Below are 24687 nucleotides of genomic sequence, written 5' to 3'. Positions count from 1 at the left end.
GAAGGGTGCAATGTACATACAAAGACAAGACATACACAGTGGTGGAGAAAAGAGAAAGAGACCAGGAAAATAAAGAATGAGATGAGAGTGAAAGAGAAAGGACAGTAAAGAGCATCACACAAAGCAAAACCTGGAAAGTTAAAATCTTTGTTTCAGCTTATTTTATCAAATTAATTCTTGACTGTCAAACACACCATCACTTCAAAAATTTTAAATACTATTAAAATTTGTTGTTTCAACACGAATGAATGATGTCATCACAAATACTGACAACAAATTAAAAAAAAAAAAAAAAAAACCTGGGTCACTGCAATGTTGCAGAAATGCTGCTCATAAAAATAAGACCTAAAAACAGGCAAATACCAAAAAAAACAACTTTTTATAATTAAGAGCTGCACAAACATCCAGTACAGCTCAATTCTAAACAGCCACACATACCAAAAATAACTGTCCTCAGCAACCCAAAGTCAACCCACTTCTGAACCATACTCACATTGCTTTGCACTTTGAAGTCAGACAGGGAGGCCATTAGCTCATCCAGCTCTCGTGTGGCAGAGGAGGCAGACATTCTGGCTTGTTGTTGTGACAGCGATTCTTGTCCATCTGTTTGCTCATCTGACACCACCAACGGTGTAGGGCTAGTGAGGAAAACACCACCGTCAACCAAAATGACTGGATTTTTAAAAAATAAATAGAAAACATAAAACCATGTACAGCATAAAAGTGGTTCATGCCAGCATAAAATACATGGGCACACATTTCTCTGTAGTACAAATCCAGTTTTGGTCTTACTGTGGTGCTGGGACAGAGCTTTCCAACTCATTCAGAAGGCTCTCCACACTTGGTCGAACGTCCTCGATTCCTCGAGTGGGTCCACTACGTTTGGGCTTCTCCACCACAGGAGGAATGGCTTTACCTGCAGTGGAGACTCCATTCTCCTGTACGTGGTGGACAACGCTGCTGCCAGGCAGCGGTGGAGCTGCTTCCTCTACGACATAAAGAAAAAAAGATGAATGCATATCCTGCTTAGATCTAAAATGCATACATAGTGTGAAGTGCAAACACTGAAACAGTAACAGAATACAGTGGAAAGAATGACACCATTGTGTAATACCACAAAAACAGAAGTACCATATTTAGACGGTGACATCTACATTCCTTCAGAGAAACATGAGCATTTCATAAACTGTAAATAACCTCCGTTTGTACCTTCTGTGGCGAAGGCAGGGGTGCTTTGCTGCACAGCGTTGAGCTCCAACAGCAGGCGGTCCAGCTCAGACAGGTTGCTGCCCAGTGAGTTCATTGCACCAGCTGATGAGTCACTGCTCTTTTGTTTATTAGGGAGACTGAACAGGGCAGAGACATGAAACGACATTTATCATCAACATCTTGTTTCAAGCTTAGCACCAAGTGGAAATGGTTCTTTCTGATCAAATGTTTTTACTTATTAGTTTCAATTCTACTCAGAAACATCTTTCAAACACACACAAAAAACCCCCCAAAAAAAACAGTACAGCTATTTTTCTTTACAATATGTCTCAAGAGCTTTGGTGAGACTTAACATGACCTCTAACCTGTACACGTGGTCCTCTCCACCAGTGGGTTGGCCTAGACTGCTGCTATCTCTAGACCAAGGACTTCTCTGCGCTGTGCTGACAGACTGAAATGAGGAAGTAAAGTAACAATAGTGAACTCAGAGGATCAATAAAGCAACTAATTCACTTCTCATCCATGAGTTCATCGAGCAGTATTTGAAACGAAACAGTCTTTGGTTAATTCCCCAACATTTACAGCACGCATGCATTTACCTCTATTTCTTCTACTCCATTCAGAGCTTGGTCTGAGGGAGTGGGTGGGACTTGGGATGGAGAGCAGACGTCTTGCTGGGTCTGACCCCGCACAGGAAAGGAGTAGGCGGCCTCTTCAGACAGGAAAAGGGGGTGTTTTGAGATGTGGGATGTTGTGGACTCGAGGTCCGCCAATAAAGCATCTATATAGATAAATAAAACACAGACTGATTAGCATCTGGTTATGCCATATCCTATCTTGAATTTTAACTTTTGTCGTTCAATTATTTATGGGCTTGTACTTTGATGTATTAGGTATCCCTGAGAGCTTTAATAGCTGCCATTTTTAAAAATGTATTACTAACCTCTAACATCATAGCTCTCATGACTCTGTCTATGGAAAAGAAAGAAATCAGAGCGCGCTATCACAAGATCTTTGAGCATTCAGCACGAAAACCAATGTGATAGAACGGGGAAAAAAAGTCAGCGACCGCCATCTATCAGAGACTCCAATCTGCTAAAAGTCCAATAGCATAAAAAAAGGTCTATATCGATGTTCAGCGGACATGTTGGTGCACTTCTGAAAAGTTAGTACTTTCAAGGAACTTCTAGTGAATAATATTCGACTCATGATATCCTGCTTGCATACACGAGCACCAAGTAATTACTGCTTCTTTCGCAACCTGTCAAAACCCCCAAGAGCGCTGACATCAGAGGGAGTGGAGTTGTAAAAGTTGAATCATGCAGGCAGTCATGACCACTCCTGTCGTTACTTATTGACCCTCTCCTGCCTGCATTGTGAAATGTTTTAAAGGGTTGCTGTCAAATCTGCACACAGGTATACACGCGGACATATTTACCATCTAAACGCAGACAGGTCCCCCCACGCCATCTCCGAGCGAGGGGGTTATTTGGTATTCTGAGAGGAATGCAGGCCAAGAAAACAACTACTAATTAAGCAGTCCCAACAAGTAGGTAGAAGGACACATAACATTAAAGGGGATTTAATGAAGAGCACAGGCTGTATTACTGAATACTCAGGCTTATTTTAGCACACTCACTCACCAGACCAGGGTTTAGTTTCTCTTGCAGAATTTCACAAGTCCTAAAAAATAAGACCCTAAATTGAAGAACAAACTTGATCCAATAAGATGTGTTTTATGAATAAAGCAACTAAATAATTACAGTTTACACACACCGTCAGTATACCAGTGTGTTACAGGTAAAGGCACAACTGCTGCCAATCTAAAGCAGTAAAACTAACAAAGTTTAAGTATATAACCAAAACAGTAATGATCAGCATTAAGTCTCATTCTGTATCGCTAAAGCGCTGACTAAAATCTATTAAAATAGCACACAGCACTCTCTAACCTTCTATAACAAAGTCTGAGCTAAGGAGTATTCACCATAGGTTAGCAAGCTTAACCACTTCCTAAAATTAAACACTGGGTCAGCAGTCAAACCCATAGCTAAAGTAACCAGCACATGACACATACCTCTGAGAAAGGCAAAGACAGTACACTCAAGGAAGTGAAGAGGCACGAATACAGAGAAGAGAAGAATCAGAGGAGGAAGAGGGCAACCTAAACACAACGTTTGCCAGGCAGGAACTGCCTTTCTTAACTCTACCATCAGTGCAGCAGAACAAGAGACGAGGAGGGGGAGAGGATCACGGAGAGAGGGGAAGGAGGGGTTAAAAATAATGCCAGGGGGTAAGGTTCACCCCTTCACTGCTATGCCAGCTCCGAACTAGCTGCCTGAAAGCTTAAATAAGAAAGCTTAAGTAAGTAGGAACACTACTCACACAGATCACGACAATCCTCTGAAAAGGTGTCCAGGGTCTGAGCAACTGAAGAGTACACAATGTGGTGAACTGAGGAAAGTTGAAAGCAATCGGAGCTCTTATCAACACAGACATGCCCAACTATGGGAGTGGTATCACACAAAGGTATATAAGGGGCTGTAATCAGCCCCTCCTTCACACTGGTAGCGTAAGCTCTGCTCAGGTTACTCATGACTCATGACTACTTTTTAATGCTGCATGTTGCATTATTTTTAGTCCTTTAATTATAATCATAAATATACAAGTGTGTTTTCTTGCCACAGTTTAGCTGGAGACTAACTCATGCTGGCTATACCGAAGTATCATGAGTACAGTGGTAATTCAGTCTGCAAGGTTTCCCAGACAGAGAGGAGACACAGCAGAAACTGAGCCAGAGCAATACCAGATCCACTTGGAGCACCTTAGCGCTACCGTGATAAACACGATTAACATGGTTAAAATGCCAGTTGACAGGGTTTCACAGCAGAGTCTCCTCTCTGGACACAGAAGCCCGGATACATTCCACAGAGTTTCATTATGGACACAGCAGCACATTGTTTACACTACTGCAGCCAGCTCTGCGCGCGCCTTCATCTCTTACTTGGTAGCGGCAAAGAAGCACACCCATAAAAGCAAAGAGGAAGAAACAACACATCTGTCACTTTAAAGTAAATACCAAGTATGGTGTGTGATAAAACCTTCTATTCAAAGATGGCTAGAAGCAGCGGCAGGGCCAGCACACACACAGGTGTACCTAACACTCAACAGTGCGGCTCGACTTATGGTCCACAAGAAGACAAAGTCAGGAGGACTGTGAACTTACTTGCTTAAATGAAGTTGACACGTCTTCCTTAAAACTTCTCACACCAGAGCTGATTTTAACAGTGTGACATAACGCACAACACGCAAGGAAACTGCGGCACAGATGTACTTTTAGGCAACAGTCCACTAGATCCTTTGGATTTAGCAAGTAGTGAGAGTTTGATCATGTAATGTGATCCTCATAGATAGGTCTAAAGTTTGTAGTTGTAATTAAACATCTGAAAATTTGTAAAACAAATCTACACAAAATGTTTTTCTGTATGGGCTTAAAGTGTCCAATCAGAGAGCAGGTGGTTCAATTTCTTGAAAAGTGTAGTGGATTTTCAAAATCCTCTGGTTGCTGAAGGCCCTACGCAACAGTGTGTTTTGTAAATCTACTTCTCCTTTTGGGACCTGCAGCAGCAATTAGGCCAGAAACATAACTGGTAAAGCAACCATCACCATCTCTCCTCTGATTGGACCATTACAATGTATCTCAAGATCGAGGAAATCCAATCAGATCAGAGGGTCAGATTTTGTACTGCGAGCTTTGATCTGCGGCGATCTACATGGAGTTTTGTGCTTTGTATCTGTATACAAGTTCACAAAAGCACATCTTTCTCCACACCACAGTCTACAAAAGACCACTGTAGCCACAATTACGTCACCCAGTGTTTAGTGGCTGTCACCATCTTGGTGTTTTAAAACCAGATGTCACACGTGAGGGGTGGACCTGACTTAAAAAGCGAGGGACACTGCACTTTTATGTGGGGTCGTGACTTTTCAATCACAAGGTAGGCTCATAGCTTGCTTCATCCTCAGAGAGCCATAATTTCCAAACCGAACGCCACGCTGTATTCAATCAAATCTGAAACCAGTGATTTTAAGCATAAATTCACGTGGAAATTTTTCACTGAAGCCATAAATAAAGACAGCAGTAGGGTAATTTCCCAAAAGACTTATTTTTTTAAGAGGTCCGGTTTTTAATTTTCTCCATTGCCATTTCATCAGATCCTCATATAAAGAGTTTAAAGCCCTGAACCAAGCCAAGCAGCTACATACAAAGATTTGATCTGCATCACAAAAAAAAAGAACATGAAAAAGCCAAAGGTAATACTCATCCAGCAATGCACTGCAAATCCCAGATTTCACTTCCAACCTTCTCAAATTGATTTCTTCTCATTATCACCGTGTTGTAAAGTAAGTAGTAAAGTATAGCCTGGTTATTCACATGATACAGAGCTTCATTCCTGACTGTAATCACCGCTCTCATGGTTTTTCAAGTGACCTGACATTTTCTGGTTTAAACGCTTCCACAGTAACGGCGGTCTCCATTAATCAGTCTTTGCGGTTGCAACTGAGGATTGTGGGAAGAATAATTTCATTTCCACGACACCGTGAATAACACGAGATTTTATTCAAACAAGGTTGATATCATACCATCATTTCAGCATCACAGCTTGTAGAAAGTCTACTCTCGATGCCTACAGCATTATGGCTCATAATCAAAATCCCTATGGAGAATTTGAATGGGATTTTTACTTTAAGATTCCCATTGTGGAGCTCCATACAACCATTTTTATCTGAGTTTTTGGCAACCACAGAGCTCGCCCCCTGCTGAAGTTGAGTCCCATCTTTTATACACAGATCAACTTTTGTTTTTGTATAGTTTTTACAAATACCTCTCTTTCCACATGTGCATATAATGAATTTTTCCATGTACATATATCTTACAAAACATCATTTATAAACAGTGCTTTACTTTAGTCCAACATTTTTTACCCTAATTTGACCCATACTGCACCACACAACATAACTATGTAAAAAACGTTCAGAAAAACAACCTAAAAAAAAATGTGATCAGAATAAATCACAGAATAAATCAGAGCTAACTCAAACATCAATCAAATGAAATCACAGCAGAACATAATTTAGGTTTCATCAGATACTTTTCTGAAATACTGCATAAATAAATGGTACAAATATCTGCAGGGCTCATATGTGTTACAGATGTCAGAACAAAGTTTTACTACAGCTGGTGGAGACTTCAGTGAACAGATGTTAGTCCAGATGGTTTACACAAGAGATGTTAATCAACTTAGCTCTCAAGCTGAACTAGATTTAACCCTGGTTATAAAGAATCTGCTTCCTTAAAATACAGTTACTGCTAAAACATGAACCTCCAGGCTACAGATATGCATACTCTGTTTAGCACTGCCTTACATGAGTATACTGACTTCAAATACAAGAGAGAGGCTTTATCAAAATAAGGCACGCTAATTGAAATCAACAGCTCATTTCCCACGGCAATGTCATTAGAGCGCAGTCCTAATTAACAGAATATAATTTAGCTAAGTTTTAGGGCTGTGTTTGTTTAGTGAATGCAGCATGTTAGACATGCTCTGACCCATCCACAAACTACACAAGCACACTGAGGTGTGTCAGCTTCCTCTGCCAAGAGAACATACCGTGACACAGACTCCAGTGCAAAACACACACAAGGTCTCCAAAGGCCAAAAATGAAAAGAGGAATAAAATAAGGAACGCATAAAAACCTGTGCTAAATATCTACTGAAACATGGTTATCTTTTGAGGATAACTGAAGGTGAGCTTGTTTTTTGTATTTTGTTAGTAAGCGCAGGTTAATTCCCCCGAGTTCTTGGGAAGAAGGAGGTTGTATAAGGGGGACAAATCTGCTTTTTAGCACCTGGAGAAAAAACAAGCTGCACGTAGAGCTAACAGCCTGAATACATCAATTAAACTCAGTCATCCCTCTTAATTTGCAGCTAATGAACACAGAAAAACACCAGCATTCAGTCGGTTTCTGTGTGCACGACACTGAATGTGACATGGCAGAGCACAGCTGGGCTCAAACAATGAGGAATGGTGGTAGGAGTGTCGAGAGAGAGAGAGCAGTGAAACTGGGAAGTGTGTGTGAGTGTGGCATGCAGCAGGCAATCCTCAGAGGCTAAAATGTGGGTTGAGGCAGATTAAGGAGACTCCCTTCCTCCCAGATGAATGGTGTGCATTTTAATTACACGAAGACAGTTTCACATGGGGCTCATTATAGGAAAGAGAAAGAGAAAGATAAAAGGGGGACTAGGAAAACTCGAGTGGAAAGAAGAAGAGATGAAAAAGACAGGAAAATGAGGAATGAAGGGAGAGGTTAGGGAGGGTATGAGAAGGAAACAATTTCAAAACTCAAGTATGTCGACAGTGAAGGCCAGCATGTAAATCACTACTTTTCACAGTCAAACTCAACATAAAATATGAACAGAATCCAATTAGACAAACAGGAAGACTCGTGCTACTAACAGTTTTCATCCTGGATGTCAACAAAGGCAAGCCTCCATTATCCCTGACAGGATGTCCTGTCTATTTGACCCTGCACTCACTGCATGAGCTTCTATAAGTGCTGACCGCTGCTTGGAGCGAATCAATGCTGTTCACTATTCAACACATCTACTCCTGTTTATTTAACTCAGCTGGTAGCAGTTCATTTCAATGCAACGGCGCAGTACATTTATCAGCCTGCAGGGGATGATGTTGAGCTACGTGCAAGTGCCAAGCTCAAGCTTTTTTTTTCCCCTTCCCCTCTTAGGGCTGGTATACAGAAAAGTCTTTATCTGCTAGGTTCATAAATGCCAAGACATTTACTGAGATATGAGCTGACACCAAAGTGAAACTACAAGGAAAATATTAGCGGCAAGATCCTGGCTGTGCAGCAAGTTTACCCGTGTTCTCTGACCTCCTTTCTACATCTTTCTATCCTCATTCTTTTCATTTCTTCACTGTGTATCTGTCGTTTTGCAAGGTGCACGCTGGCTGATACTAATTTCTTGCATGCCACAGCTCGTCTTCCATATTAGAGAAAAAGAGGGAGGCGGAGAAAAATGCGAGGTGCATGCCAGCTTAACGACACAGTGCGATAGGACAGAAAAGTAGGGACTAAAGGCAAGATAGGACAAATGAAAGAAAACATAAAAAGTCAGACTTTTGGTTTAAGATCCGCTTTGAGGGAGGAAAAAAGAGCAAAGCTTCAAAATGCAATAAAATGTGTGGAACAATCTTAGTATTCTGCTGTTCTGAGACTTATGTGGTGACACGAAGCCTTTCATGTGTCGTTCTGAGAGCACTAGCCTTTCAATGTGACACAACCTGACACACCATCACATGAAATGATAAATCCTTCTCTTTGCTTGTACCAGAAGAGGAAGAAGAAAAAAAGAAATACTGAAGAAAAAAAAATGCACATGCGCCTTACAGCCCTCCGGGCTTGTGTTAGATAGCAGAAGGCCTGTGCCTGCGTTCATTTGGAGCGCTTCGACGGCTACGTGAGCACAAAATTAAATCACGCAGGAAACTAACGCACAAACGGGTGCAACAGTGGACGGCGACACCGGAGAGACACACTGAGGCATCTAGGCATGCTATAAATACTTTCCTGCTGACCCTGACCTGTTGGAGAAGAGACACGAAGGAGATGATGGATGACCACGATGGTCAAAGCAATAGCCATGCGTTACAGACCACCCAGCACGATCTGCACTTGTAAATTACATCTGCTCTAACATGTTATGCACTTGTACTCTAAATAAAAAGAACCATGAAGTAATTTCTTTGATCTGAATGTTCTCAGAGTAACGCTCAAAATAAAACTTTCTTGTTAATGACCACAGACTGTATGACCACCAAAACCAAACCTTACAATGTCCTAGCTGCTGCAGGAAGGGTACACCCTGGATAGGTCACCAATCTTGACAGATCATCATCATCATCATCATCAGGTGTGTTGAGTGAGAGTTGAATTTGACTGTGAAAGCAAAGGGCACCACAGCCCTGAAGAATACCTTTTATTATCCACTTTACTTTTACTGGTGGTATCAGCGGAATATAATATAGTGGCAAATTAGACTTCAAACAAGCGACTGAGACCACGAACTTATTAGGAAGTGTTTTAATGAGGTCATATAGCAATTAACAGTACTGTAATTTTCTCATTCTCACATGCAAGTCATTGTCTTTTGGCAACCTAACTTGTCACCTCCTGCAGACCATTAGAATCAATGCAGTTTCATATTTTAACACAGAGTAACTCTAAGATCAATTAAGTGCTACAGATGCTATTTTATGCAGACAGAATGCAGCTGCTTACACAGCAGCATGCACTCCAGTGTGAGAGAGTACATCGATGTATGCAAAGCGAGCACACACAAAACAACACAAAGCAGGAGAAGATCAACCATCAAGTATTTTAATATTAGCATAGCAATAACATTAAATAATCTGTTGACAAATCAAAGGAATTTATCATTAGATGTAGTTCTAGTTTCTGCCTTGCACCCAGTATTTTCTTTCTATATCTAAATATTCACCCTTTAATGACAAATGCAAAAACAAGTAAACAGACATCTTTTACAGTTTATCTTTAGATTTAAAAAAAAAAAAATATCAACCTTTCGAGTGCCAAGTCTAATCTGGCAAGGCTATCACTTTGTTTATTTTAACACTGGACAAAATGACTAAGACTCTTCCGGTTAACTCAGCTCTATAAAGCCCTGTGGGAGGTTTTGGCCTCTTTTTAACAGTCATAAGTGCCAAAATTACCACCAGACAGGATGATCTCATGTTGCAATTTGCAATTTGCATGGTGGAAATTTCATAAAAAACAGAACCCCAGGGCATAACTTCACTGTTTTGGTCCAATCTCTCTGCTCTCATTTCACCATTTTCTGCCCCAGCAGGCAGCTAATTTTCTGCAAAACACTATGACAAACCCACTATACACAAACCTCCCCAGCAACTAACAGCAGAGCTTCAAAGACATGAATGTTTGCTGAGCAAATTAAAGCATTTAACACAGAAGGAGGTAATATTTCCCAGGATTAAAAAGCTAATAGAAGAGCCAATATTAAACTCACTCCACCTGTTACTACAAAAAATAAATGCAAACTTTGATCCTGCTGGGTATCAAATTCATAACTATTCACCAAATAAACTTCAAAGCTCATAATTATTCTCTTTCTGTGTTACATGGCATACTCCTTTGTCTGAGAAAAAGGCGATTAGTCTACTGTGACTTAAGGCCAGAGGAAAAGTTAGGTCAGCAATTTGAAAAAAGAAAAAAAAAACCTTCTAAAACTGATCACACTTTTGTTCTGAGAAGGGTTGAACCACATCATGCTAACTGCTGAACTACTATGACAACTCATCTCTATCAAGTTCCACGGAGGAAGTACCACTTCAAAGTGTCAAACCAGCGTCCTGACGCCTCCGCCGCTACAAGTTCATGCAATAAAACCCAACCAACACAAAAACTGTGCTATATCTTAACTTTTATAACATATTTTTAGCATTTATATCCAGGTCGCTCCTTGGTAAGATCTCCGGGAGCTTTTCATCCAAGAAAGCAAGTCCATTAGTGATATTATTTCAGCTTTGCTTTTACACAATTACACAGTTGTCCTCTTGCCTCACAATAGTCACAGTGAAAGCAGCAAAAAAGTGGACATTAGATTTTGGATCTTAACTATTAGTTATCATTTTTATATTTGCTTTTCACTCTGCACTGTGGGAATGTGACAGAGATCGCTGAGATGCTTTTAAAAAAAGTCACACTTCACATTTCAGTAATATCGTTATTATTAATATCACACCGAGACATTTGTTGTTATTAATAGTTCCGCTTCTTCTTCTCTCTGCCGCTTATTTATATGTCGGCTGCGTTTCTGCTGTTTTTGTTGCTCTCTTGCTCTCCTGTTATCAACTAAATAGAATTATTACATTTGAAGGGAAGAGGCAAGTAATGAAAGCAGCAATTTTAATGTTCAAATACTAAACATGGGACTAAACGAGGAGAGTATCTGTAAGTGAAACAAAACCAGGGAAAAGATACAACATGTCCTCTTACCACACTTTTATTTATAAAGAACTTTAACATGAAACCAAGGTTCACAAAGTGCTGAACATATACAAATAGCAGAAACTAAAAATAAAATGAAACATGTTAAAAAAAATAAAACCTCTTGCTCTTTCTCACCTCCATCTTATTCTCGCTCAAAACCCTCGTGAACTCAAAGGTTTTTAAAGCAAGCCTGAGGTAGTTTTGGGTTTAACTGATGCCCAGTCTGGTTATTTTGAGAGACTGTGTGCATGTGAATGAAGTGAAAGCCGCTTGAAATTACTTCAGCAGTACCATGCGGGAGGGCAGGGTGGGGTCATTTACTAAAAGAGACAATCATTTTCAGTGTTATACTGAATTGCATAAGATGCCTGTGCACTGAAAGTAAGAGCCAAAAATATACTACAGAGCCACGAGCAAAAGAAGCGCTTCCTGAATATCTGCATAAAGCCATGCTGAGGTTTTATAATTATAACAGGAAGTCTGCACTGGACTACAAGTCTCATTACAATTGCTGTGATGACATTTCCCCATTAAACCAAACCTTTTTCAGCCCTACCACCAAACAGAGAATGCTAGCGTTTGCTGTCAGCCACTGAATCTACTGATTTAGGGAGTAATTGAGGGCACACTACAGGTTACCGGTCTAGAGAGAAGCAGAAATGCCACACTGCCTGTCGATTTTGTGCATTATCACTGACCCAATTCTATATATACACACATACCCATGTGTGCGTGCAAAACTGCACTTTATTGTTAAGATTTAACGGTTCCTTCTTTAGATACATGTGAAAATACAAACTGCAGCATAGACCAGTGAGTTATATGGCTTCAGTTTCTGATACAACAGTAACCATAAAACACAAATACCAGCTATTTTCTTTGTTATAGTTCAATATGAAAGGAATAAAACTGCAGATAATCATTACAGGGTAGAATTAATACAAATCTGGCTTAAGAACTGACGTACTTTGAGCTTCATGCATAATGCATAATATCATATCATAGAAATTGAGAAATCTCCAGAGAAAGCGTGTAAGTAGATAAGAAGAGATTTCTTAATAAACTGCAATCTCAAGCGGAAAACAATTCCCAGTTTTTATGTTACTTTGCAAAGCTTGTTATGCAAAATAACACAAAAGGATGGGTAATTCCCCCCCTTCTATTAATCAGCTCTTTCGGGTTCTGTTTTTTCCTGGGTTGAAGTAGGTCATAGCACCAGAAAAAAAGCAGCTCTTTGTCCCCTCCGGCAAGACAAGGACAGAAGGAAAGGGGATGAAGAGGAGGGTTAGCGAGGTCTGCAAAGTGGGCCAGATCATTTCAGTGGAAAACAATCGGCTCCATCCAAGTGCCAGAAGCCACTTATAGTTGTGTATTCTCTTGTTAATACTACACCCTTATAAACCTGAGGAGCACTAATCCTCACATGAGTGTTGCCATTAACATTAATGGGAGCTCACTCAGTGTCCGCAGTGACCCCTTTAAACAAGCCAGATGTTGATTGTAAACAGAGCTAAAGCTCAGTCCAGCTGAGACGCTCGCGCACACAAACACTTTTGCACACACTCATTTCTCCTCCACTCTCCCAACTTCCCGATTTCATCAAAGGCTTTCATTGTGGTAGCTCTATACCCCAAGTAGGGCAGCACCGGCAGTGCGTTAGTGACTATTTAAACCTGTGCCAAGGGCAGAGGAAACCTGCTCGGCACAAACACATTTCCTAATAACGCAGTGATGTCTTATCTCAGCCTGCAGCCACATCAACATGCCACCTCTATGAAAAATGACATTTAGGAAGCAATTAGGGGAGAGGCTTAAAAGCATCTGAAAGGCCATGTGATATTCACGGGAGCTGGAGAGGCTTTAAAGGGAAGCACTGGGCCACTTTTTTAACGCCAGTATAGTTACAAAAACATGGTGCTTCCTCTTACCGCAACCAAACAAAATTTCACAATTACCGTCTTCTATGCAAAACCGTTACACCAGCTGTTGCCCGGCTCGCATCAAAGGAGCTGCAGCATCGCATCAACTGAGCTGTCAGTCACTGATGGACTGGCAGGGATGAGAGTCTTGCAGCAAAGTCAGCAGGGAGCACAACTCATCAGAGCTTAGTGGGGATGAGGAAGGCTGAGAATGGCTTCTAGTGTATACACATAATGGAAACATCAGACAAAAGCAACAAAGAAAAGCACGCGAGCGAAGAAAAAACAAGTCATTCTGAGAGTCAATATGGAACAAGATGTGGCACCATCATCATTTAGAATGACCAAAACTACAACCCACCAGGATTGTCGGTTAGCAGTAGAAACCTCATGGCTACAACTGCACTAAGGAGGGTTTTAGGGGCATTTCCTGTCATGAAACACGGGTCCAGCTGAATGTGAAGCTGCCCAATAAAAAGAGTGCAGAAAAATCAGCTGACAAAAAAAATAGTGCACATTGTGGTAACAACACTCTGGCTTGTGGTTAGACTATAGCTCCAGACATACTAAAGATGGAGAGATTTCGCTTGTATCTTGTGACTCTAAGTATGGTTTTTTGTTTTTGACTTGAGGGCTTTTTCTACAGTAGCTGCTTGAGTATCGACCTGGCAGGCTGCCGTTACCGTGTGCTGAGACCATAAGAGATAACACCACGGCTGGCTTAGTGCAGAGGTGGTGCTGCTTAGTCAGCTTCCTATTCAGAGATGTGTGTCCACACCAGCGCTCTGTGATCAGTAGCGTGAATAAGTTCTGTTTTCAGTGCATATAAGTGAGTGTGTGTGTGTGAGTGCACCATATGTTTCAAAGCCCTGCAGAATCGTTATTTTTAAAAGTCAAACAGATGGACAAACTGAGGAGGAGGTGAGCTATTCTCTCTAGCCTTTAGCTGCCACACTGAATGTCTGACTTGCATGCATGTGTCACCAGAGATTTATCATCGAGCGTGGGCAAGAGTCACTCCAGACAAGTGGTTGCAGGGGTTTTTCTGTGGTCTACTGAAAAGAAAAACAGAGGATTTTGAATAATGTGAACTTTCAAGCTTAGTCACATTTTTACACGTCACAGTCCTCAGGTGATTTAGAACTGCACCTCAGCACAGCAATGAGCAGCCATAATCAAAAACAGTAACAGAAGCAGGCAAAGCTGGACTGCAACTTTTCTCTTAAACTCAAAAAATACTGAACTCACAATTTCAAATAATGCAACTTAGTGTCATCTTTTGCAGAAATCTCAATTCCTGGTAAATAACTTTCAAATTATTTTTTAAGCTGCAATGCAAAATCGGTGAGCAAAAGAAGAAGAGCAACGACACCTTTGCCCAATAGGAAATAAATATATCGTGTCCTTGTAAAGATAGCAAAGGTTTTCTTTGATACTAAAGATAATCTGCCTTCTTTTTCTTTAAGGGATGTCAAGCACAAGGCTAAGGGGGCAGAATCAGCCCGCCAAAAACAATGCGCAAAGAAAATGTGAAATGAATTTGAAGCTTTTAGCTGTATTTCCATAAGTTTTACAGCTTTTCCTACTGATAAAGACCTCCTCCATGACCATTCACTACACCAAAGTCATCAAGTAATCAATAAACCATTAAATGAAAGAAAGGTCCCGTTTTGCCACTATTCACTATAAAAATGTATTATTTCTTTATCATGTAGAAACACTGAGATGTATAATTGAAACTGAACTTTTTTTATATATTAAAATATCTCAGGGAATAAATGTGTGGTTAAACTTCTCTCCAAGTGGGCTGTACATCGGTCACAACAAAAAAACATCAGTGTGACATCGCTGCTTTAAGCCTAATAACTGAATAATTAGATACATAAAATACTTCAATATGTTTCCATGTTTTCTTTTGGGGTTTTTTTTACAAGTAATTGTAAATCTAGATATTCTGTATCTGAATATGGTACACTTGGGAAATTAAATTTGGCGGTCACAACGTAGACTTCCTGCCTTGCTTTCGACAGCATCAGGCTCACCCTGGCCTGAACTCTGTCACACTGAAACATTTTCTCTCTTGGTAGCTGTCCTTTGCAAAAGCATGGCTAGTCCAAAGATCACAAAATTTGCTTCCCGACACCTCAGAAAAATCCCCCGTTGACATATGTAGCTGTAACTGTCACACTATTCGTTCAAAGAATCCTAATAATACATCAAAAGGAAAGTCAGTTCATTACGTTAGCATAAACTTTAGGTATGTACTTCATCTATTTGCAAATTCATCTCTTTCACTTCCCCTTACACCATCTACTGACGTATAATTGCAAAATAATTCCTTAGGTCAGACTGCACAAGATTATGCAAAAAACTACTGGGGCAGGTTGCGTGATATTTTCTTCAACTGCTTTGTTGATGGCAGACAACATTATCGGCCTTCTAGCTAAATCTGGAATTAGAAATAGAACAATTGCTGGAAACGAGTGAGTGCAAAAAAGAGAAGGGGAGAGTTTCTAGCTCATTTTGCATCCCTGACAGAGTGAAAAACTACCACTCAGGCATACATGACATCTGTGTCACAGTGTAACACAGAACATGCGGAACAAAATGACAGATGTTCACATGAGAGCCGTCTGATGTTTCCTTTGGTCTACAAACAATGAGCCAACCTAAATTTAGACTCTGCTGGGTATCTAGGCTACACCACATCTCATTTGGACTTCGTAAAAGAACTGCTTTGCCCACGCCCACTAGGTGAGTGACATTTCCAACACTGCAGCTGCTGCGCCGCCAATGCTCTGAGGAATCATTCCACTTGAAGTGATGCCGAGAAAGTGACAGCGAAACGTATTAGTCTGAGTGAGAGACAAACGCAGCGGTTACTGTATTTGCAGACATAAAAAGGAAATACTGAAAGGTGCTGCGCATTAGTCAGTAAAAGGGAAGTTAACTTTTTAGGCTGTTTGACATTCATGTCGTGTTGTTGCAGGCCCAGGGCAGTGAAGCACGGAGCAACGCTCTGCAGCGCTGATAGCTGAGGAGGGGAGGTCAATGAAAGTTTGCCTCAGAACATGCCACAGCACCTAGACCGCAACGACTGCACAAACAAAAGGAGATACAAATAACACAATTACAAGTCTTGCATAAGAAAAACAAAGGAGGAGGAAAAACAAAAAAAAGCTGATAATTGCAAGTGATCAAGCTTTGCAATCTGCTTTGAGCCAAATAACCTCCTCTCTTGCAAACTCAGCCAGCTTAAAACTGTCAATAGATTGGAGCCTGCAGTTTCCCATGTGGCTCACCACAGGAATGGTGGGGAGTAGGAAGAGAGAGGGTGGGGCAGTGCAGCGTTTTTAAGGAGGATAAATTTTGGCTGAGGCCCAAACCCTGCATGTGGGCCTGATTCACCCTGACATTCAGCCTGAGATCAGCGGTGCTCTGCTCTTGCGGCCGCTGTGGAAGGTTATAACAAAAGCCCTGGGTGTGAACATGTGTGGATCACAGGGAAAAATAGCTTAGGAGTAAAGACAAGCCAGTTAATTGACAGAAAAAAACTGAATGAAAAGTGAGGAGAAACAGGGCAGAGAGAGATGAGAGCAGGTTGGTGAAAGGTTTCCTGGTGCTCCTGCTGGCTCAGCTCTTGAAGACGGACTCTCCTCAGGCTAAAAATACACCTAGACTTTGGCTCACTCAAACTCCACCAGTGGTGCTTCTTTATATCCCCTACTGCTTCTAAAGCCATTTTAAACCTTCAGCACATCCAATTTTCATAAGCAGGTGGAGGTAAAGTTTCCTGCTGTAGCTCCACAGCTCCAACGTGACAACAGAGATCCATCAATCGCACGGGGAGGATCTGGTGTCAACATTTCGCTACGTATGTGTGCAACATTTTTTACATATCTGTGCTAAAACGATGACAGAATTTACAGCCCTGTGACATGGTAATTACCCTTGGCTGGCTTTTTTTACATAGCTACTTTAAGGAAAGCCCTTCGCCCGTGTAAGCTGAGAATGTATCCATAAACGCTGACTGGATATAGAGTGACTTCTTGGTACACTCCCACTACCAACACATGAAGCAGAGATCTGGGTTTTGGCCCGAAAGGGTTACATCCAGGGGAAAACAGAAAAAAAGAAACACCATTGTTTCATTCCTTTTTGATATTTTAAGCATGTAGAACCTGAAAGCAGAAGCCGTGCCTGCAACATTCTTCCCAGCGAGTCTACCTGCAGCTCTCAGAGGGTGCTAATCCCCTTTGGATGGCTTTTGCAAGGCATTCATCATCTTTGACTTCACGAAAACACACTGGTTGTGTTTTTAATAGCAACCAATGAACCTGACTCCTATGCATTTCGTGGATGTCCTGCTAAACTTAACCATGCAGTCACCAGGGAAAAACTAACAAGAAATTGCTGCTCCTGATAGCCATGTGCAAGCCTCGTTACTTCCATTTAGTTTTTAATTACACTGGATGCTTTTATCTCCCTGGAGATAAAATCACAATTCCCAAAAAAGTTGGGATGCCATATTAAATGTAAATAAAAACAGAATGCAATGACTTGCAAATCTCATAAACCACTAATTTAATCACTGTAGAACATAGAAAACATATCGTTTAAATTGAGAAAATCTTACATTAAAAAAATGAATAAATAAAGGTCATTATGAAATAGATGGCAGCAACACATTTCAAAAAATCTGGGACAGGATCATGTTTACCACCGTTTAGCATCCCATCTTCTTTTAACAATGATCTGTAAACATCTGGGAACAGAGGAGAGCAGCTGCTGAACGTTTGTGAGAGGACTGCTGTCCCATTCTTGTCTGATATGAGCTGCTCAACAGTCCTGTATCCAAATGTTTTCAGCTGGTGAAAGGTCTGGACTGCAGGCAGGCCATGTGGTTGTAATTGATCCAGTATGCTGTTCACCATTGTCTCGCTAAAATACGTAAGGCCTTCCCTAAAAAAGACGTCACCTGGATGGGAGCATGTGTTGTTTTAAAACCTGTATATCCCTTTCAGCATGGATGGTGTTTTTCCAGATGTGCAAAGTGTCAATTCCACGGGCACTGATGGGTCACAGATGGGTCACAGATGCAGGCTTTTGAACTGAGCGTTGGTAAGAAGCTGGATGGTCTCCCTTATATTTTCCTAAAACAATTTCAAATTTCGAATCGTGCGACCACAGAACAGCTTTCTACTTTGCCTCAGTCCATTTTAAACTGCAGCGTTTCTGGATCATGTGTCCACGTTTGGCTTCTTCTTTGCACGATAGATCTTTAACCTGCAATTGCAGATGGCATGACGAACCGTGTTCACAGACAATGATTTCTGGAAGAATTCCCAATTTTTGGCCTTGTCCCCTTGCGCACAGAGATTTCTACAGATTCCCTCCAGATTTGTAAACCCCTGCCCATCAGAGAAACTCTACCTCTCTAAAATGTTTTTCTATAAGCAATCATCTCACTGACCTGCTGCCACTTAAAATGTTCCCAAACTGTTTCTTTATGTACCACTTACTTTTCCAGCCTCTTGCTGCCTCTTCCACAGTTTTTTGAAATGCACAGTTGTAAGCTTGTCAACCTAAGGCAGGTAGAGGATTGACTGGCTCATAGTGAGAATGTTAAACTACTAAAGCAAGAGAACTGTCAGAACCCCCACCCTCCCCCAGGCTATGTATTATTTTCTGATGTCACTATAAAGTCTACTATAAGTCATGGTTAACCTGGTTTTTACTGGCAGAAACAACACGGGTCGCTTGGATTCGTCTGCCGCTGCGTGCTTGACAACAATCAGCTGAATCCAACTGATCACACAAACTGTGTTACTCTATCAATGACCGTGTGTCACCAGAGTCTGCACTAATGGGACTGTTTCTCTCCCACCTGCTGCGACACTTATATAATCCTGACACCCAGCAGGAGGGGCTGCATAGGTCAGCGTACCGGCAAAGAAAAAAAAGGAAAAAAGAAAAAAAAACCTAAATGAGCAGCAGTATGATTCACGCATTCATCCCAGGTGTGCGCATGAAAAAGTTCCGGCAGTCCTGCACGAGTCCGTCACCCCTTTTTGAGGAGTACAGTGCAAACGTACCGTCCAGCGGACCATTTTCACGTTACCAGCTAATAAGACGACTGTTACATTCATTATCGTAGTAACGAGATGCCTCCCCGTGCCAGCAGCACGCGAGGCCCTTTTGTGCATTTAACCCCGCGCCTGCTCGCAGCTGAACCTGGATAACTCAGCCCACCTGGCAACGGGGAACACTTGCGACTTAAACAAGCCAACTACATCTACTGACCACCTGCGGAAAAGCCCCCCTCCTCTTCTTCGTCGGGCTGGTCAGCCCTCCAGCGCTAGCATTGTGTGTTTACGCTAAAAGCACACATTCTCACGCGCTCTGCTTTAATGTTGCCTCCGCGGCGAACGAACTTACCTAAATCATCCATGTTGGCCGGAAATGGTTCCAGTGCCGAGAACCGGACCGGTCCTCCTCTCCGACGATCGCAGCTGGACTGGAAGCCTCTAAATCGCCAAATCCCCGCTCTCACTGGACGCAGTGAAGTTTTCAAGTCCCCCTCCTGCTGCTGCTGCTGCTGCTCCTGCTCGAGTCGACGCGTCTTAAACACACTCACAGACACACACATACCCAGCTGCCCCCAGCAGCCCACATCCAGCCAGCCCCCCCGCCAGCCCACAAGCCACAACACGCAGGGACCAGCGACATCTAGCTGCGGAGAGTGGTGTTGAAGGGACGCTACAGTACATTCAATTGCGCGCAGCCTGGAGTCAAATAGGAGTTTATTGTCGCGCAGTAGATTATTTTACTTAATAATATATATATATATAATAAGTCATATTGTTCCAGAGTTTCAATACTTTATGTAGTCTAAAGGTATTAGATTTTATACATTCATAGAATATTTAGCTTTTTACATTTCTTTTTTTATTAATGTATTTTTTTTATGTCAGCTAAATTTAGTTTTTTGTATTAGTTAATTCAATCTTTAATGTCATACATTCTTGCTGATACAGTTAGCAGAGCAAGCTCACAATAAAACTAAAAATTTTAATTATAAAATTAAAATTACTAACCAAGGCAAGCTAGAGATCCTCCTCCACCTCGCAATGCAAGGAGAAGATGAGGACTGTAGATTTTATTATTGATGAATTTATTATGTCTGCTTGCATGTTATATGCACTACTGTAAGTAGCTACTATACTTCAGCAGTGCACAAGTCCTTTTCAGAAGTCAAAACATGCACAAGTGGAAAATACTTAAAGACTGAATTCCAAACATTTAAACTCATAAGATCATCAATTTATGCTGAGTGGGAATTTTTAAAAAACAAAACAAAAAAAACAAAAAACATCCTTAGTAGTACATCAAAAACTGACTTTATTTATTAATTTTTATAACTAAAAAACAGTAAAATTATAAAAGAAGAAATGTAGCTGTAATGTCGTGTAAAGAGTAATGTGCTAAAAGGCAACATCATTTTTAAATGGCCACATGGTGGCAGTAGCTTCACATTATCAGACCTTCATTAACTGGTCTCTGGCCTAAGCCCCACCACACACCCCCATTCCTCATTGATATACATACAAAAAATGACTCAAAGCAGCTTCTCAGCAGAGAAAAAAAGACTAATTGTGAGAAAAGAGGGGAAAATATGGAGTATTTTAAATGGTAATTTATGGCTGGTGACTAAAGAGAAGCTTGCATAGAAGGAGACAATCGACAGAAGGTTTTTAGTAGTTATTAGGGATACTATGTTGCTATTTACATGCACTGCTACTGAGCTCTTGAAGGTTATTTTTAAGGCCAGTTTAAGAAAACATGATTTCAGGATAAAGTGCTAGAGGGCTTAAGAAAACATTTCTTATAAATAATGAACTGATAACTCTTCACATGTGACGTTGGTGTTCTGTGACTTTGAAGAAAAGTCCATCTTAAAAGAAAAACACATGAGAGAAGACTTTTTCTTGTGAGCTAAACAAAGATTTTACCCTTACACTAGAAAATGAGGAGATAACTCAGACCACAGTCATTATCTGCACAGCTTAAGTCAGCTTTCTTTGAGCAGACGCACTCAGCACAAATTGACAGTTCTCACAGAAAATCCATCCATTATTTCTCAGAGGTGGAAATAGACTAAATGCCATTTAGGCACAGTGTTAAATCTCAATATAAACCTCTGTGAGAGAGTGTTAATTGCACCCTCAGCACATGCTAAAACGCTTCCCCTGATAAATGATTGGTGTAACTTTCCTTTAATATTCCTGCAGGGAGTTACAGAATTACACTGTGTGTGTGTACAGCAGTGAGATGATGGCTGGTTTTCATGGATTTTATGTCAGGTTAACGTGCTGTTATTTTTCTTCTTTTAATCTTACTTCATGTAAGACAAAGGTTTGCTTTTGTTACCTGAGAGTTCAGAGTTAACAGGCCTGTAAAACATGATTATATATATTTTAGCATCATACTGTGTGTCATTCAGAATGACAATGTTTTCATAGTGATGAAAGCAATCGGGACACCCATCGCATGAACTAGGGGTGTGCAACTGTTGCAGTGTGTACTTGTGCTTTGAGAGGGAGGAGTTGTACAGTGAGAAAACCACAGGCAGGAATGATTTCCTGTGTCGTTCAGTGATGCATTTGGATAATCTCAGTCTCTCACTGAATGTGCTCCTGTGACTGGCCAGCATGTCATGGAGTGGGTGGGAGGTTTGGTCCAGCATTGACCTTATCTTGGACAACATCCACCTCTCTGACACCACCTTAGGGCGAGCACAGCTCCATCCCCACAACATAACTGGCCTTACGGATCAGTTTATTGAGTCTGTTGATCTTGATCAATAGTACTCCGGGCTTTCCAAGGTCTTTCAAAGTTTTTCTCTGCAGTTTAGCTGCTTTTTCACTTATTTCCAGTCCAGTCCTTGTACCCAACCATTTTCAGAGGAACTATTAGTATACATTATTGTTATTTTGTTAGCGACTTAAAAGTGACCTGTGAATCATTCAAGCCTAAAGGTAGAGCTAACTCAAAGAATGAACCAGTGTTGTATCTACACATAACAGACAATTAGCAATGAAACAAATGCCATTGAATGATTTGTTATCATTTGTTCCAAATTTGGCAAAAAATGCCAAAAACAGTTTAACAAGCATAAAATAGTATTTTTGACCAAGAAGAGCTATTAGCTGAAAACTTGGCATATCTCAGCATAGTGTGCAGTGTGTCTTTGAAAATATACTACTACTACTACTACTAATAATAATAATAATAATAATAATAATAATAATAATAATAATAATAATAATAATAATAATAATAATAATAATAATAATAACTATCTACAGCAGATGACCAGTATCTGAAAGTCATGTCCTTAAGAAAGAGGAAAAAATTGAGCAAAGACCTGACACAGGACCTAAGAGATGCATCTGACTCTTCAGTTGATTCATCTAATGGTCACCAAACCTTCGTTCGGTGAAGAAATTGTGGCTATGAAGAAGCCATTCCTACGAAAGGGAAACAGGGAGTAAAGGATGAGGTACACTGAATTACAGAAGAACTTGACTGCAAATCTGTGGCAACAGGTCTGATTGAGTGATGATTCCAAATTTGAAATCTTTGGTTCAAATTATTGTCAGTAAGTATAAAGCAGTCAGGAGATAGGTACAACAGTGAGTGTCCAGAGCCATGTTTTGTGTTATAAAGGCAGAGTGCCGTTAGATTTTAGAAGTTTGCGGCTGACTCTGCAGTAGTGAGGAGTATCAGAGAGGGGTGTAGTGGACAGCTTTGTTGCTGGGTACGAGCAAAACCATCTGCAGCCTAACATGGCAAAGACTAAGAAACTGGTTGTGGGCACGAGGAGGACAGGAACACAGTGGCCCCTGCTTCCATCCATATGTATTAAAAACACCTCAATGTTCACACTGACAAAAAATTGGATTTCATTAAAAGCTCTCTGCAAAAAGTACTAAAGCCTCCATTTCCTGAGATGACTGAGGTCCTTTTGCATCTGCCAGACGATGCTCAGGATATTTTATGGGTTTGCGGTGGCCAGTCAGTGCCATCCACTATGCTGCAGTGTGTGGGGGCAGCAATCAATAGACTCAACAAACTGATCTGCAAGGCCAATAACACTGTGTGCGCGGAACCCGATTAACTGACAAAGGTTTCAGAAAGGGGATGCTGCCCACGTTAAAGTCAGTATTGGACAACTCTTCACACCCTCTCCATCCTGTGCTGGATAGCTACAGGAGCACATTCAGTAAAAGAGATACAGGAAATCATTCCTACCTTTGGCCATGAAAGTTTACAACTCCTCGTTATGACACCTGGACTATTTTCACATTCATATCTTGTCTGTAAGGTACATACTAGTGTTTTGATTTTGGAATATTTCATTTAAATTTCAGATTTCTCTCCAAGTGCCTTAGTTTTACTTCTTTTTTATGTCTTGATGCATGCTCGATCATCCAGGTAAGTAAACCCTAAAAGGTTGATTCTGCTCATCTGGACGTAGCGTTTTCAATGGGAGGAATGTTTGGACACTCATCCAAGTTTCCCCCAACCTTATAACTGAAACCAGCCCACTGTGAGGTCAGTACCTTGATCATTAATATGCAAATTGTCATGACTATTGATCAGCAACCACTGACCAAACCCCATTAATCAAAGACCAAATATTTTTTATGCTTTCTATCTTTCATCTTTATATTTTCAGTGAGCATCTCTAACAACATTGTCCCAGTGGATTAAAAAAGTATTCTGACTCCAATGACAATGATCACAAACACACTGCCCATGCAGTAAAAGCATATCTGGCCAAAACAAAAAACACACAATGAAACAGTATCAGTCATGGCCCCCAGAGCCTGGACGTCATCATTTTTGAAGCAGTGTGGCATCATCTTGTCAGTGAAGAGAACAAAAGGCATCCAACTTCCAAAGAAGAGCTTTGAATGTCCTGCTAGAAGCCCGGAGAACTATTCCTGAAGACTACTTAAAGAAATGACAAGAAAGCCTGTCTGAGTTGAACACATCAAATATTCACTTTCAAGCTCAGTAAAACTGTACAAACTCTTTAAAAAAAATACTTTCATAGAGTATTTTCATTCGTTTGCACACTTCGTAAGAAAACATTACACCTGTTTTCTATAAAATATACAGAAATGAGGCGTGGCTCAAGACGTTTGACCACCTGTTTACATGTTAAACAGAGTAACATGGGGTGATTTTTCTGGGCAGCCCTATAACTACTGTCAGTCTCTCTGGCTCTGTCTTGGTCTCCATGCTGTCATGAGGGATACACTTGGCTGTTCAGACTCCAGCCTCTTCAGTATGTTCAGCAGCAGCCTGGTAACCTTTGTTTCTCATTTGTCCCTGAGCAGCAAACATTCAGTCTTAGAGCTAGGTAGGATCAGCAAATTTAGGTGA

General features: G+C 40.9%; 1 protein-coding gene across 3 annotated transcripts in view; it reads right to left on the bottom strand.

The window, feature by feature from the left end:
* The window catches only part of LOC116326423 (paxillin-like), a 28072-nt gene extending 8159 nt beyond the window's left edge, over positions 1–19913 (bottom strand). For 2 of the 3 annotated variants that reach the window (XR_005613222.1, XM_039612746.1), the window contains exons 1-6: positions 19672–19913; positions 1809–1990; positions 1575–1660; positions 1210–1346; positions 793–988; positions 494–638 (exon numbers count right to left, since the gene is read on the bottom strand). Coding sequence is in view for 2 of the 3 variants with exons in the window: in XM_039612746.1 (XP_039468680.1) it covers positions 494–638; positions 793–988; positions 1210–1346; positions 1575–1660; positions 1809–1990; positions 19672–19882 (957 nt within the window). In the remaining variant the exon portion in view is untranslated. The remainder of the gene's footprint in view (positions 1–493; positions 639–792; positions 989–1209; positions 1347–1574; positions 1661–1808; positions 1991–19671) is intronic. The other variant, XM_031747713.2, reaches the window with a different exon arrangement.
* Between the last annotated feature and the right edge of the window lie 4774 nt (positions 19914–24687).

This window comes from Oreochromis aureus, linkage group 5, assembly GCF_013358895.1.
Source record: "Oreochromis aureus strain Israel breed Guangdong linkage group 5, ZZ_aureus, whole genome shotgun sequence".
NCBI lineage: Eukaryota > Metazoa > Chordata > Actinopteri > Cichliformes > Cichlidae > Oreochromis > Oreochromis aureus.
The sequence above is the reverse complement of the archived record's forward strand: the minus strand, read 5'-3'. Positions and strand labels throughout refer to the sequence as shown.